Source organism: Hypoxylon fragiforme (assembly GCF_022984875.1).
Source record: "Hypoxylon fragiforme strain CBS 206.31 chromosome Unknown GGS25scaffold_4, whole genome shotgun sequence".
In the NCBI taxonomy this organism is placed as follows: Eukaryota; Fungi; Ascomycota; class Sordariomycetes; order Xylariales; family Hypoxylaceae; genus Hypoxylon; species Hypoxylon fragiforme.
In genome coordinates, this window is record NW_026054759.1 from 3,463,171 (window position 1) to 3,479,802 (window position 16,632).

The 16,632-nt window shown below is 46.5% G+C and overlaps 3 protein-coding genes across 3 annotated transcripts; all 3 read right to left on the minus strand.

Annotated features, from left to right (window-relative positions):
• Positions 1 to 302: 302 nt before the first annotated feature.
• On the minus strand, positions 303 to 4,712 carry GGS25DRAFT_521089 (calcium-translocating P-type ATPase; the record flags this gene model as incomplete). Its single annotated transcript, XM_049263992.1, has 3 exons — positions 303 to 1,140; positions 1,197 to 4,559; positions 4,648 to 4,712. The coding sequence occupies 3 exons, from the start codon at positions 4,710 to 4,712 to the stop codon at positions 303 to 305; spliced, it is 4,266 nt and encodes a 1,421-aa protein (XP_049118257.1).
• Positions 4,713 to 10,935: 6,223 nt separating this feature from the next.
• Positions 10,936 to 11,376, minus strand: GGS25DRAFT_488282 (uncharacterized protein; the record flags this gene model as incomplete). The annotated part of the gene is made up of 2 exons (XM_049260796.1): positions 10,936 to 10,994; positions 11,046 to 11,376. A coding segment is annotated over one exon (276 nt), but the record flags the coding sequence as incomplete, so codon positions are not given.
• A 1,489-nt stretch (positions 11,377 to 12,865) lies between these two features.
• GGS25DRAFT_521090 (sure-like protein) lies at positions 12,866 to 15,587 on the minus strand (the record flags this gene model as incomplete). Its single annotated transcript, XM_049263993.1, has 3 exons — positions 12,866 to 14,258; positions 14,492 to 14,557; positions 14,647 to 15,587. The coding sequence occupies 3 exons, from the start codon at positions 15,585 to 15,587 to the stop codon at positions 12,866 to 12,868; spliced, it is 2,400 nt and encodes a 799-aa protein (XP_049118259.1).
• Positions 15,588 to 16,632: the final 1,045 nt, after the last annotated feature.

The window sequence follows — 16,632 nt, forward strand, 5'->3', positions numbered from 1 at the left end:
CCCCACGAGGGGTTATTGTCAAGATTTGTATTTTGCCGCAGCATGGTTACAAATTAGATCCCTACTCAATTATAATTGGCGCGGGTTCTGCTGGTGTAGCCAGCATAACAGGAGCAGTAGCAGGGTCAACAAATGCTGATCCCTAGCTACAAGAAGACATGGATTAAAATTGTAATACCCAATATTTTCAGATATCTTCCTCGCTTCTCGTACGTGCTATCGCTGCCGCCGGATATCTCTTGATTTCAGGTGACGTCAAGCTTGGTTGATTTAACTAAAAAAAAAAAACACTTTCATACCGCCTAAGAAATGGATTTCTGCTTTTGGGGCGGCTGTGGAACACTCAGGCGGGGCACATTAGAAGCGCTGGACTCCTCAATCTCTATTGGTTCTTCCGTCAAGACGGGGGCCGGCTCTAATTCACTGTTGGAGAGTGGCGACGGCATTGGGCGAGGCGCTGGGAAATCTCGATCTCCTGTTCTCTCTACTGGGGACCATCCAGCTGCCACACTGCCAGCGATGATACCCGCCATGACCGTAGGGGCCCCTAGTGCAGAGTTTGACCTAGACCTAATAGACCTGGATCGTTTTCGCGAATCCGGCGTTGGTGCTGGTGAGGGAGAGCTGAAACTGTCTTCACGGGTGGGAGTTTGTGGCACCCTGATCGAGTTTGATCGAGAGTGGGATGGGCTTCTCGTCTTCGCAATGAAGGCCTCGCGAGGATGTCGTACGGCGAATTTCAGATTGTTGAGACGACCACCCTTAAGCTTCTTGAGGAATGCCAGTTCATCCCGAACATCAGCAAGGACTTCAGGGTAATCGTTGAATTCTTCATCCGAGATCGTTAAGCCAGGAAGGCCGCTCTTCTTCTTGAGAGACTCAGGGATACATTTTCTGACCAATTCGTCAGGAATTAAGCGGATCACCATCCCCACAGGAATGGAAATTGCACCAAGCACGATTGCAGTCGCCCATTGGGGACCGGTCTGAGGCGGATCGGTTGTGGAAATGCTGAAAGGGGTTGAGCCAACAAAGATGATGAGGACCTGAGCACCTGACACGGCAAGATTGATTGCAAGGAAGTACCAGTTCTGCGACAAGCCTTCGAATATGTTGAATTTGTTGTCTAACCGACGATTGCTGCGAAAGTGTTAGTACTGGCTGGGTACGAGATTAGTAAAAGGATTTGTACTTACTTCCATTGGTTGAAGATCTGCATCCAAACGAAGGTGTTGAAAACCAGAGTATCACGTGGAGTGGCCTGATCATGATTATTCTCGACCTCTTGAGCTATGCCGATAGTTACCGCAGCATAGTAGAGCACGAAAGTGATTGCCAACTGATACATTGCCTGGCCGAGGATCATCTTCCACATCGTTATCGAAATAATGTTGGCACCCCTGCGTTCCGGCTTTCGGTCTAAACAACTGTCCTGGGGAGGGTCGGTGGCCAGAGCAAGCGCGGCGAGTGTGTCCATGATCAAGTTAACCCATAGAAGCTGAACGGCTGTCAGAACGGAGCCTTCATCACTACTGGAGACGGCCGTAACGAAAGTCAACACGACGGCCGTGACATTGACAGTAAGCTGAAATTGTAAAAATCGCTTGACGGCATCGTTAACAGCTCGGCCCCATTTTAAGGCTTTCACGATACTGGTGAAATTGTCGTCCATCAAAATGATAGCAGATGCCTCTTTTGCAACTTCGGTGCCAGAAATACCCATGGAAAACCCAACGTCGGCCAGTTTCAAAGCAGGTGCATCGTTTGTACCATCGCCCGTAACAGCAACAGTCTCACCCAAATCCTTCAATCGGCGGACAAGAATGCGTTTATCCTCGGGGCTAGAACGCGCAAGAACGCGGAGACGCGGAATGATCTCATTCTGTTGCAACTTGCTAAGATTTCGGAACTCTGGTCCTTCCATAACTAACCCGTCTGGTTCTAGTATGCCGCACTCCTTCGCGATAGCCTGAGCCGTAAGCTTGTTGTCACCGGTAACCATGCGAACAATCACACCGGCCCTTTGGCATTGTTTGACTGCCTCAGGGACACCTTCACGAAGAGGATCCTGGATACCGACCATACCGATAAAAGTCATGTTGTTGAAGATCTTCTCGAAAACGACCTCGTTCGGATCGCCGTCGGTACGTCGGGCATCTCGTGGGGGCCATCTCTCGAAGTCGCGGTAGATAATGCCAATTGTTCGTAGTGATCTAGATGCGTAGTCCTCGATGAGACCCTTGATGATTTCTGTGTTGTCTGGGGTAAGAGGAGCAGTCGACGTATCTTTCGTCGGGTCGCGAAGCATCAATGAACACTTGCCAAGAACAATTTCCGATGCACCTTTTACATATAAACGAGCCCCGCCATTCTTATTTTGAACGACGATACCCATACATTTGCGGCCAGAATCGAAAGGAATAAGCTGCAGGATCTTTGCGTTTGCCCGCTCCTCGCTGATAGGTCCCATACCGAGGTGAGCTTTAGCAAATTCGAGTAACGCGGTTTCAGTCTTGGATCCAATAAAAGCCTTGGCACCGTCAACCTCGCCTTCAAAAGCAGTCGAGTTCAGGGAGATGGATTTCAGTAGAATCTCCTGGGTATCCTTGCTGAGAGAAGTAGCGAATTCCTTCTCCGATGGTTCTTCGGGAGCAGGGCCGTTTTCTCCCTGTGGTTTCCCGCTTCCAAATCGATGAGAGATACCAATCGTGCCGGCCACAACAGTCATCTTGTTTTGTGTCAAGGTACCAGTCTTGTCCGAGCAAATCGTCGTTGCATTTCCCATGACTTCGCAAGCCTTTAGGTGACGTACCAGGTTATTGTCCTTAACCATGCGGTTGGTGGCAAAAGCAAGCGCCAGGGTGACAGCGAGAGGTAATCCTTCTGGAACCGCAACAACAATAATAGTGACAACGACGATGAAGATCTCAATAAACTGTTGGCCTTTCTCGGAAGGTGATAATGCCGAGTTTGAGGGGAGGCGGACCAGGAACATGATGAAAAGTACGATAAACAATAGTAGACCAGCAGCACCTCCAAGCTTCGCGATATATTCAGCAATGACGTTGAGTTTAGACTGGAGAGGCGTGATCTCAGGGTCCTCGTTCAGAGACATCATCGTTTTACCGTAGCTCGAGTAAATACCGGTAGATGTAGCAAGAAAGGTTCCTACACCTTCCATTACTCGACCACCAGATTGGATAAAAGGATCCAGCTTTCTCGTGTCTTCCCCGTTTTCGATGGCGGCAAAAACGTCGTCGGCCGGTCTCTTGCGGAGAACATCCGACTCACCTGTAGCTTGCGATTCATCGCACTTGACGTTGAAGCCTTGGATAAGAATGCCATCAACAGGGATCAAATCGCCGGGTTCCAGATGGACAACATCGCCTGCTAATAAGTCATAAATAGATATCTCTACCGTCTTGCCCGAACGAACTACCTTGACGAGGCGGTCTTGCTTCTTCCTGTTGAGTTTTGCGAATTGCCTTTCCTTCTGCCAATCATTGAGAGAGCCAACCAATACTACAATGACAATGGCCGCGATGATAGCCACACCTTCGATCCACTCGACAGATGGTGGTTCATCCGGATTATGCGGAATACCAAGAGTTTGGTAAAGACCGACGGCGAGTGAGACAATGGCGGCGATGGAGAGTAGAATGAGAACCTTGTCGTTATAGGTGATCCATACCAGTTGCAAAAAGCTCTTGCCCTTCTTCTCGGGAATTCGATTATCGCCGTAGACTCGTTTTCTGTCAATGAACTGCTCGTCGGATGCATGTTTGTGGTTGGGATGCGAATGGTCGACGGGGGTTTGTGGGCTATCTAGCCCTTCATTCGCCAACTTAGACGCCGAGCGGCTTGTAGCTTCTTCAAATGTTACTTTGCCATCCAGATGCTTCTCGTCCGGGCTCAAGCCTGTGTCTCGATTGCTCCTCAACCCCTTTTCCATGCCAGCAAGACCTCCAAGCTGATAGAAGGCGGATAGACTTTTGGGGTTGAACATCTTGGTGAGCTGACCAGGGCTATACGCAAAGGGATTATTCTCCACCACGAAATCCGACTCCTTGCCTTGGTCCGGTTTCAAGGCAGTCTCATCCTTCATTATCTTTTCGTTGTCGAAGGAAAATTTCGATGCCGCACTCTTCTCGCCCTGCCATGATGCTGCACCGGTAACAGTATCCCCTTGGGAAGATCCAATTGACCGTGCTCCATCGTCACTGTCGACGGAATTTTGCCTCGAACGATGGTGATTTTCCGGCACTGAAAGAAAAGCCTGACCTTTTTCCATTGCTCTTGAAGTGACTGGGCTAGAAACGTTATGCGGGCTTGTCGGCCTACTATCCCTGGTGCTATCAAACGAACCCGTTGGCCGCACCTCTCCCTTGGAACTGGCATTAGATGGCTGAGAAGTGAGGGTTGCGGCCGTCCTCTCAGTTGCGAAATTTGCTGTCAGTGTTGTCGGACTTATCGATTCATCGTGAGGGGATACGGGCGACTGCTGGGGAGCAGTGGATGAAGGCTCATTATCATTTGTAGTGTCAATCGTGATTGTAGGACTAGATGCAGTACTATTCGGTTAGAATACTCAATGATACCTCTAGGCAGAGGTTTGCGGGTATTATTCATGGGGCAAGCTTGACTTACGCTCTCGCTCGACGCGGCGTCCCCTCGGAACCATCTTTGATGGGATTGGGGTTGGGATCGGCCATGGCGCTCGTGCAAATGGGCAGATATGGTTAGCAGGATGCTCAAGGTGATTATCTAAAGCAGAAAATCGTGGAACAACGCAGCCTTGCAACTTAAGGCTACCACGCTGATATGGGCGAAATAGTGCGCGCGCGAAGAAACGGCCATCGACGTAGGGCACTATCTTCGAGATTGTCAAGGCGGCCCGTGTATTAACGTTCCGTGGTTATTAAATTGGTCCGGGATTTGAGACTTCGGGAGCGTAAGAGCTCTTGCAAGACGTATCTATCCAGGCTGGAGAATAGGTATGGTTAAGGTAATAATGTATCTGCGAGTTTGTTTCTTGTGGCTCTGGCGCGTAAGAGTCGTGACAAGGGGCTCAATGGATGCGAATACGGCACAGATCCAAGGCAATTATGTTTCCGAGATAGCTCTCAAGATGTCAAGTCGACAAGTGTTGAGGATCGGCGGCTGAGGATCGATAGGGTCTAAGACGGTCAAGATGGCACAGACCTTAGGACCGAGGAATATGAATGTTTCGCAAAAATGATATGAGTAAACAATACGACGATAGTATGAGAGTAAAAGGGCTATGGCATGTTTCGGGAAGGTGTCTGTAACGTTAGGCGAGGCACAGGTAGATGTCCAGTAGGCGTAAGCACCTTTGGATAGACTGTAGATGCCCTACGGAGTAAAGTTGAGAGCCCTAGAGGCAACAAGAAAAAAAGGTTCCGAGGAATGAGGCTGTGCAAAGAAACACACTTGATTCGCTCGGTTGAGTTGAGTGGTTCAGATGCCAAACACCCAAACAAAGAATAAAAATTAAGCGATGATGAGGTTTATTAGATGGAGGCGGTAGTACATATAATAGTAGGATATGTACGGCCTGTCACTCAATATATCTCCGAGTTGGAGGAGAAAGATACGGAAGTGGGTGACGGCGGAAGGGCGACGGAGGATGAGTGAGGATGGAAGAGGTTCAATGTTAAGTTTGTTTGTATGTCAGAGTCCCCGGGTCCGTTCATTAATGACCGTTGCGACCTGAGATCTGAGAGAGATAGTAATAGCAAACAAGCAAAAAAAGGAAAATCAGGATCTATGACAATCCGACTTGACGACCTTCAAGGAGTGTATGGAAGTTGGATAGAGAGAGAGGTCTGGTCTGGTCCGAGAGTAAAAAGAAAAAAGAAGACAAAAATATCTAGATGTATAATCGACATTCAAACCTATTTGCAATTGGGCCAATGGCATGGTATCTAGGTACCTAGGTACATTGATAGTTACTAGGTACGTTCTAGTCGAAATGTTTAAAAGCAGACACCCATTGATCCATGCATGTCTGTCCAGGGGTGTTTACACCTGTGTACATTCGATACATCTGTTGAGACTGTCCAAATGTTGTACCTATCCGCCCAAAGGTTGCACGGTCGAAACGCGCTAGCACCCGCTTTGGCATAAAAGTCTTACAATTCAATGTAGTCGATTGCTTGCTATTTTAGACATAATGCCTAATTGAGGCACTAGTGGGAAAGTTTATCGCGGTTCAAATATGAACCTTAACCAATAGTTGACTTTTATTTATTATAGCGCGGATTTTGATCATGATTGATACTGGGTAGGTGCAAGCTACATCTAGGGTATATAGTACTAGTATATACCCTGTATGTACTACATGTAACTATGTCCCATAAACACATAACTACTACTGGTAGTAAACACTTCCAAGTTGACTTTGAAGTCTTGAACATTTAAAAACTTACGTTATTACATCACACCAAGTTTATGCCCCCTATTCGATCATGACAACAGCACGAAGATTTATATTGTTATATATAGGCGTGTGAATATTCATCTTATTATCAATAGTATCATTGTCTTTTCTTCTATATTCTCTCAGTCTACCCAACTATCTATCTAACCTTCTATCACTTGGCACAACAAAACAGAGACCGCGTGGTTCATGACGGTAAATTACAAAATAACCAAGATATGGACCCTCAAATAAAGGCCTGATCGTCGTGTCATTACCGCCCGCGATCCTCCATACTAACCGACTTATAAATTGGACATACTTCCGTTTCTTCGCTGTTCAATGCAATATGTATGCCACGGTCCCTTGCCCAGAAAACTGTTGACGAATTAGAGGTAACCTGACAAGGTTCACCGGATGTGCCAAGGGAGGCAGTGCAAAACTTCTTCGGGGCATCGCTGACCCTCGCTACTTACATAGTACATACCGATAGGTAAGATAATAGGTATGTACGCCGTAACTACATAGTTACATACCTGCCACCCGGCCGACTTCAATTCATCTATGGTCGAATCCTGATCTAGGCACCGCGCTTGTATGTACATAGTATTAATTGCATCCTTTCCAGTGGACCTACACCTACTGGCTGTCACGAAAAGCCCTATAATACATATGATACAGTAACATTATGCCTTGGTCCTTGGGTGGAATTCCATGAATGTAGCGAGCGCTTGCGAGTTTACGAGATAGTAGCGAATACGCCGCATTGCAACTTAATTACCTACATACCTACATGTACTGTAGGTCTGTGGGTGCTGACAATGGTAAGAAACATTTCCTTTCGGGAGCGAGCTTCAAACCAGACTTTGGAATTTTATCTCATGTGGAGATTTATGTAGGCGTTTCCGGGGTAAAAGAGATCTAATTGCAGATATTTCGAGAAGGCAAATGGTCAAAGCCAGCCTCGCCTCTACACGGGCTCTCAAGTTAATATCATGAAATCCATTCGTCGAGTCTCGCTACGTTTATGTAAATAGGTATCACCCATACTCTCAGCCGTTATTCATCAACCATCCATATCAACTCTACAACATCTGGAACATCTGGAACAAAACGCAATACCAGCAATAATATGATGGCAAGCTCCTTTAGCCCCTGAGTTAATCACAAACCAACAATGCAATTGCCGTCTAAGAGACTTGGCTTATGTCGTAGATCTCACAGCGAACAAAGCAGATCGAAGAAAAAGTTGTCACGGTCTTCTATTTATGGTTGGGAAATGGCAACAGCCGTTTACCTTTCCTCAAAATTGACAGTGTTGATAATGTCTGAGGCCTCATGGAAAAATTACTACTATGTACGACTTCAGATATCAATTCTCACTTTCTACTCTCTATAATCGAGTTAACCTCTCCTTTCCTCGTGCAATTCTCCTAACTCTACACAGAAAGCTTAACAGTTCTATTGCTAAGACAATTGAATGTCTAATCTCAGTTAGGCCAAGCTCTCAGCAGAAACAAGCATCAACTTACATAAGTCTCTTCAACAACAACGAGGGAACCCACCCTTGGCAGCGTCTCTCCTATCCAGCCAAGATGCTCTAAGAACAAGTTTCATCAGGAACAGCACATGCTATACTGCATTTCGTGGTATAACCCATGTTCTAGATCGGCATTGTAATTGTTTTTCAACCAATTGCCAAATAACTGCATCGGTACTTGTATGTAGCTGTATGGAAGCCCTGTCCTAGCACCCCTTTTTCTGAAAATTGAACTCTGAGGTTGTTGCTGTTGTAACATCGCAGACGAGTCAGCCTCGCCCACGGTAGATACATATGTAAGAGCCAGCTTCTACTCGGCCAGTAACAACGTCCCAGTCTCATCCACGTGGAACGCTGGGGAGGGATATTATTGGGGGAAGGTGTGTTATGTACATACCGATATGTACATACATGCCTCCCCGCCGTGGTAATCGCGTGGCGGGCGGGTCATGTATTGATGTCTCCGTCTGCTGATAGGTGAAGGAGAAATGGCTTGCAGCCGGGCAGATGCAGGTTCTGAGGCCCCGATCGGAATCCTTCTTAAACTGCCTCTTACTTAAATATCCCTACTATAAAGTGGGTTTTTGGTCATAAAAGTCATCAGCCACAACATAAAAACAATACCTTACTCAAAACAGCTAGGAAGCTATTTGCACAAATTCTGTAAGATCCCTGTAACGATTTTAAGAGCCTCTTGGCAGGTATCTTTTAAATTGGGTCAAAAACTAAACTATAACAGGTAAAGCGTCTCCATTTTTCTCAAAAATAAGGCCTTTTTTAAGAGGCGGTTGAAAGGTAGGGTCTTACGTTAAACTCGACCTTAGAAAGTGGGTCAAATATGCATTTCATTTTCAAGAATAAACACTTTTTTAAATATATAAAATCCATTTAAATAGATAAAATTCTTGAAAAAGAAATCAATTATTATTTAATTTTATAGAGTTCTAATGAGTATTTCGTTATAAGGGTGGCTATTAAATTGAATTTTATTTGAATTTATTTGGATTGTTTGAATTTAAATATTGCGGTCGGTAACCTTAGAGGTTAAATTCTGGCTCCAAAGGTTCAATTCTGAAAGAGAATCGCAGGGGATGAAAAGATACATTTTAGACCCATATATTCTTTATGCATTTGAATGTACCTCTCCACTTTCTAAGAGGCAGTTTAAGAAAGATTCCGATCGGGGCCTGAGTAACGTTATGAGATTCGTTCTTTTCTATATAGCCATTTCCTCCAATCGTATATATTCTTATGTATCAATTCCCAAATCTATTTCGAAAGATCGCAGCATCCACCGTAGAGCCTACCAATTCTCAATTTTCACCATACTAATAGACCAAAAAAAAAAAAAAAAAAAAAAAAAAGATTTACAGCAAATAGCTACATACATAGTAGAACTGCTCACCGAATCACACATGCCCACCCATAAAAAAGCATCTGGGCATGCTTCGAATTGGTTTAGAGACATAGAATTCGCATGTGAATATATGGGGATAGGCGGATACATAGTTCCCAGTCCCCTATGGAAAGGCGCTCCGTCAGTCCGCGCCTCGGACTTCCTCCAAGTTTTTTAATTACTATCAAAGCTTTTCAATGCTAAATACCCTGTGTTATCGCTACCTACCTACCTACCTACCTACCTATGTGATAGCACCTAATATAGATCATTAGAATCCAGTAACTCCTCCGAAGTCACCTAGTTAGAATTGTGTATGGCGTATCCAGATGATTTACGCGTCAAGGCAGATTTTCCAAGCCAGCATCATCTAATATGAACCACGCGAAGATGATGACTTTCGGCTGAAGGAAAATTCATCTCAACAACTAAAGCCGAACATCGCAAATGATATTTCATGCTACAGTACATACCTCCTACAGACAAGACACAAGATGGGGAGACTCTAAGCCACCAGCGCCGTAAAGATGCCTCCTAACTTCTAAATTATTAGCATAACTAGGTTAGGTAGGTACATATGGATTCAAGTCGAAAACCTCTAACTTCGACCCCCATCCTCTTGACCGATTCGTTGTTTTGAATGAGCGGGAATTTTACTTTATCTATTTCTATTTCCTGGGGACGCGTGGATGCGGCTCGGTTGCAAAACTAACCCCTCTGAAGACTTCGTTGCGGGCTTTTTTTCCTTTTTCTTTTTCTGTGACAGACGGCTTACATGCATGCATGCATGTAATGCTTCCCTCCCAAGTTGATAGTCCCATACATATGTAGTTACTTATTACAAGACTCGATGAAGAGTTGCTACTAGTAGTACATGAAGCTGGTTATCAGATTACTAAGCACCTAGTTATTCCGATATGCAGTTGAAACATACATATATGTACACAGACTGGTGGTTTCCCCCCTATCTTCGTAATGCATCCCACATGTCTCTACACCTCCAAAAACTACAGGTAAGCCAGAAGCCGGAACCAATAGTAACAAGTCATCTTGTGAAACATCAACAAGCCTTTGAACCTAACTTGTGCTTAAAAGAAGAAAAAAAAGAAAAAAAAGAAACCCCTACGTAGATACGATACACATCCGCAGGGCTGTGCTTGAGTGATGGTGTTGTGATCAATCACGCCAGCGGTGACACAACAGCCGTCGTCTTTCGTTTGAGGCCTTCGTAATCGAATCTCTCTGGCTCTTCACCTTCAATGTTCCCAACATCAGGATTGACACCAAATCGATATGTATGTATGTATGTATGTGTACCTACCTCCCGTGCCACCAGCAGTTTCTCTTTTCCGCGTGGCAGTGCTCGATAGTCCCCAGCCAATTCATTTAACTAAACGGTTTGTGTATTATCAGTACATACATAGAGAGGTAGGTTAGTAGGTATGTAACTTAGACGTAATAACAAAAAAAAAAAAAAAACAATCCGGTTTCTTCCTAGTTACATAGAGACATATCAAGTTTCTCTTTTGCTTAGCTACGTATGTACTGTATGTACGCTACCTACATATACCTACCTACCTACCTATTCATGCTAGGAAGAGGCGTACACATGCATTTGCGTAGGTAAGTAGGTAATATACGATCGTACAATATAGCTAAGGTCTCAAGAGCCATCGTCAGATATTGGAGGCTTTAGCGCAAAGCCCACAAGGCCAACCAGAGCTCGGCAAAACGCAACCCCGGATTTTTTGACACGTCTTGGGCCCTTGGCTTTGGCTTCCCGGCCTCGTCTTTTTTTTTTTTCTTCCTCCATCTACGTGGTCATCGATGACCACATGTGCAGTTATGGCATACGAGACACGCACCTGCGTAGTCCAAACAAGCATGGCGAGGAAGGAAGGGGGAGGGGAGGGGGCGAGTGTGGTAGGTAGGTAGGTAGGTAGGTAGGTAAGCTGCAAGGCAACCCAGAAAAAGGAAATCCTGGAAGGAAGACATCATCACCTCGAAGGGAAAACCTACACCGTCTCAAGCAGAACTCGCCTTTCAGATAGATTAAGCCACCTGCCTCCTACCCAGCCGCACGTATGTAAAGAAGGCATGCCTAACCTCCATCTAATTTTCTCGTGCAACTACACCCAGATGCGAACTACGGTGTTGCGTTACCTATGAGATAATGACTCGTATTATTATCTAACGTACCTGCCTACCTATTTCACAACTTCAGATGGTCATAGATCGCTTTACCTCTACATCATTCCAGCCTACCTCTAGTTATATTGTACACCCCCAAGTCCAAGTCCTAGTCCATGCACTTACACTTATGTACACACGCACATCCCACAGATAGACGATCAACATCACTCGTTCACTCACACCACCGACACAGCCACCACCTACGTGTAACATATATATAAGCACCTCCCTGTCTACCTACATATCCTAGGTATGAAGTCTAATCTAAACAGATCTACGTACATGTATGTAGCCCTCATATTGTATCTATCTACCTGCCTGCCTGCCTGTCTGTCTGCAAACTACGCATATCAGCAATATCAGTAGCTGAATAGGGCGTCAGGCATTCATCCGCCGCGTTTAAAGCCTGGTGGTCATAGATACTGTCTACTGGTAGTAGGCAGATGCCTACTTACCTGCCTACCTGCCTACCTACTAAGTAGTATCATGTACGCCCCTCAAAGGCGCCAATATAGCCCAAGTACATGATATTTGATGATTCAGTGATTTGATATAGATGCCTAGTACCTATACAGGCACTTCTATACTTACCTACACTCACACTACGCTCCCTCCCTCCCACTCACCAACAAGAGCCGAGATTCATTTAGGGTAGTACATACATACCTACCTACCTAGGTTAGAGAGCACCAACCCTCCCATATGAACCACTTGGGTTAGGCCAGCCAAAGTCAACCATAGCTAGATCTGCGTAGTTACCTAGGTAGTAAAGCTTGAGTTGAGATATGGCTGGGCTATAATAGGTGCCGGTTCCCGTATTTACCTACCATAGGTACATGCACGTGTAGAGGAAAACCTAGGGCGTGTCGGTGGGAGAATGAGAACCTTGGAAGTGGATGAAGATAATGTAGGTATTGTACCTAGGTAAGTGCCTAGGTTAGGTAGCTTACCTGAGGGTTAGGTTATTACAACATCACAGCGGTATCGAGGACATGCAGACTATAACTGCTGGATGATTTCCTCTAATCTAGGTAGCCACGTAGATAGATACCTTCAAGGCTACTTATGTAGTTATTTTATACTTCGTTAAAGAACCGCATCTATCGTGAAATCTATGGCAAAGGCCCGATTCTAACCTCTCTGCTACATGTTGTGTCTAACCCCCTTTTTCATTTTAGTATGCCTATCCTCTCTCCAGGGCTATGCACAACCACACACACCCCTATGTAATACCTCACCCCTTTTACTTTTCCATTTCGATTCCTTTCCTTTACTTTCCCTCTCCTCTTCCATCCCTCTACCATCCCAGCTCCACCCGTCTAACCAACACCAACTCCTCGCCTTCCTTCCTCCCACCCACTTCCTTCTCCTCCTCCTCTCCCTCTCCCTCCATAAAGAACCCCCCAACAGCCCTCTTTAGCACCTCCTCCCACAAGCCTTGCACCAGCGCACTAAGCTCACCACCCGTCTGCTTGAAATCCGGGAACGCATTAACCTCCAGCAGCCACGCCCTTCCCTGCGCATCCACCAAAAAGTCAAGCCCAAAGATCTCCCACGCGTTCGGGAGGGGCCGGAAGTGCATCTGCATAGCGCGAACAGCAGCCTCGAACGCCTCGGCGGTGACCTCGCATATCTGCTTGAAGATGTCTTCTGTTAGTTGGGAATCGAGGGGCAGGTCCCAGAACCGCTGGACTGTGCCTTCGCTCACGGAGCGCTGGAGACAGGTGTTGGTGAGGTGGGCCTCGAGGTCGATGGGTGACGTGTCATGGGTAGTGGTTTGAGGGGCAGCGTACGGCTTTCCTGCGAACAAGGCAAGCATCTGTCTGTAGACGTACACATCTAGACTACCGATACACGCAACGTACGTGCGGATGTGGAACTTGCGGTTGTCGTCTGGTAGGAGGAGGGGTGGGTGAATATACGGCTGGGCCACGAAGTGACGAAGATGCGACGTCGTTATGTAGTCTCGCTCAGCGGCATCGTTGCCATTCCTTTTACCACCTGCCCCTTCTTCGTCGTCGTCCTCTGCGTCATCATCGGAATCTGGAAGGTCTTCCTCCCACTCGTCAAATATACCTTGAAGCTCCTCCATCGTGCTGAACAACCGAATGCCCTGACCCCTATCACTCATGCTCGGCTTGAGAATCCACCATTCCGTCTCGTGGTTTGGTTCCGCAGCCGCGTTCTTTTCCAAGCTAGCGCGCAAGTCAAACGCCTCAACGAGAGCATCATCGAGGAACTCGGCATAGTCGAGCTCGAACGCCTCGCTGCGTTTGACATGCGTCTTTAGTACCGTCTGTGGCCGCTTCGCTACCCAGTGCTCAACCGTTGCGGACAGGTAGTGTTTTCGGATCAGCGCTTTACGTAGCATGTAGCTATTTACTAAGCAAGTCTCTGGGTGTGATGTTACGTAGTCCCAGTCAATAGCTTCGTAGGGTGTGATTTGTAACACGCGGGTGTTGCCATTGTCCGGAAATAAATTGCTTAGTGACACTGGTTCACCTGGAATCTGAGATTCGGGAACCGAGAGCAGTGTGTACGCCTCGGGTGGGAAGAGCTTTTGCAACGCAGATAATATCAGGGGTTGGACATATGGGTCCTCGTAGGCGATTAAGGCATAGAAATGCCTTTTAGGCCGATATATCAAAGTTGACGAGGACATGGTCATCTCTTGAGACCTTGACTCATTTCTAAAAAAAGAGAAAAGTGGTGAGAAACCGAGACTAGGGAAACATACACACCGCAAGCATTCGGCATACGCAGGACACTTGACGGCCCCATTTGCCGTAGCTCACCTCCCAGGCAATCTAGAAAAGGATGAGATTTTGTCTATTTGACGGACCGGTTAGGCGGCCATGCAAGTTCCAGCTGTCTATAACGCTGTCACCTCCGTCTAAAACCGAATGCAATGCATTAAACTCACAATGTCAACTCCTCTCCATGTAGGTGCGCTGCCGCATGCCAGAAATTTGCCTTCAATGGCGTTACACTGTATAAATGGTTAGTCTCACAACGACGGCACTCCTGTACCTGGTACCAGGTCTCGGCAACTCTACATAAGGTGGTGGCTGAACTTACCTCGTGAAACCCTCCTTTACCGCCCACCCATCGTTTCCGGGTAGCGACTCTTCGACGCTCTTATGCACGTCCGTGAAGCGAGGCGCCCACTTGAAATGCCTGTGCGGATATCGTGTCTGACCATTCTGACCAACATCGCTGTTCTCTTTCGACTGAAGATCACTAGAAGAAGCCTTTACCTCCTCGCCCTCCCGTATCCGCACTTCTTCCTCATCCTCGTCTCCAATACTTCCCTCGACCTCCTCGAAGCATGCTCCGTCCGCGCCCCAATAATTCTGCAACATTTCCGTCCATAATGTTTTGTGATTCTCGACATCTTCGACTAGAGGGACGTTGACCGAGTATAGATCGACGCTCTTATCCGTCGGCCATTCGGCATACAGCTTCTCGATGATGCGAACGCTGTGCCGAGAAGCGCCGTCAATAATCAAAGAATCGTGGTTGCGGCTAAAGAAGCCGTAGCTTATGGCGATGGACTTTTTCCTACAAACAGCTGCCTCAAGTGCTCCACCTAGTGTCCCTGAGCTCAGAGCGAATACAGCTGTAGTATTCCGGCCATAATTGGGTCCTGACACTACGAGATCGATGGGTCCCTTTTCCTGAAAAAAATGATGTAGGCCGATCTGAGCGCAGCTGGCGGGTGTACCATCTACGAGGATCCATTCCTCTTCATTATTATTCTTGTTCGGGCGTGGATATGTGGCACCTTGTACTTGGGAGGCAGCACTGGGGGACGGATCGAAGGTTGCGGATGGCTTGTAGTAGAGCGGCTTTACGGTCTGGCCGATCATGTGTGCCTTCCCGATCCATGAGCGTTGGGTGTGCGGCAGGCATACAGAGACGGTATGTCCTCTCTTTTGAAGCTCACGGACTAGACTATGCACATAGGGAGACGAGGTTGGAGACGGCGGGCCATCATCGTTGGTTACTAGTATGTGCATGACTGACTGACTGACCGATTTCAAGTGTTTGTTCAGTGCTACCAGGCTCAATCAGGCCTTTACTAACTATAAATAGCCGTGGTAATAAAATCCAAATCCTTCTAAAGCTTGAGGATGGTTGAAAATGTGCATGTGTTAAAAAGAAGAAGAATACTGAAAGGATCAATGGTGAAGGAATTAACAAGGAATTAACTTATGTTATATTTCATATTTATTCTGCCAATATATGCGCATCCGAACTTACTAAAGTGGCCGAGGAGAAATGCGGCGGGGGCGGGGCAATTGTGATTTGGATTGTGGATTGCACCTTCGGCTAGGACTGGTAGGTTAGTATTAGTTATGTACCAGTGACGCTACAGGCTACGGAGTAAGCACCAACATTGAACCTTAAGGTACAGACAGAAAGCGGCTCAAAGTATGACGTGATGCTTGAAATCATCTTTAGCCATTATGTACAAAGTAGGTAGGCAGGTATGCTGCTACCTACCTAGTAGGAATCTACGTACTATGTAGGCGCAGCGTGCAGGTGGTCACGATATGAGGTAATGTTAGGAACTGGTAACGTGAAAATGTGCAGGCGGATTGATTCATAGAGTATTAGAATGTTATTTGTCACGATACTTCGAGGTATGGATCCCTCCATATACTAGGTAGCAAATATCTAGACCCATGGTTTTAAGAAAACAAACGGTTCATTCTTGATGCGAAGCTATACGTTGATGCAAAGCTAGGTATACACAGTATATGGACCACCCATTGATCAGGCTAAGGAGAATCTCGGTCCGCATACGCCTCCACGAACCCTTATCTGCCTAGCCCTTGTCGATAATGCTTGCTATCCGGTTACAACGCCTCACAACTCCGGGCGAAGTATGGTTTCCTTCCATTCCAGCCCATTGCTTTGCTGGCTTGTTTTCCATTCCCGTCCATCGCGTGTTAAGATTGCTTTGCCATCTTGTTCCTTGCTACCAAAAAAATCGACGAAAGAGAGAATGAGGATGTAACGACTCGAGCTTAAGCTCTAGGTCTTGCTCCGTGGCGTTCC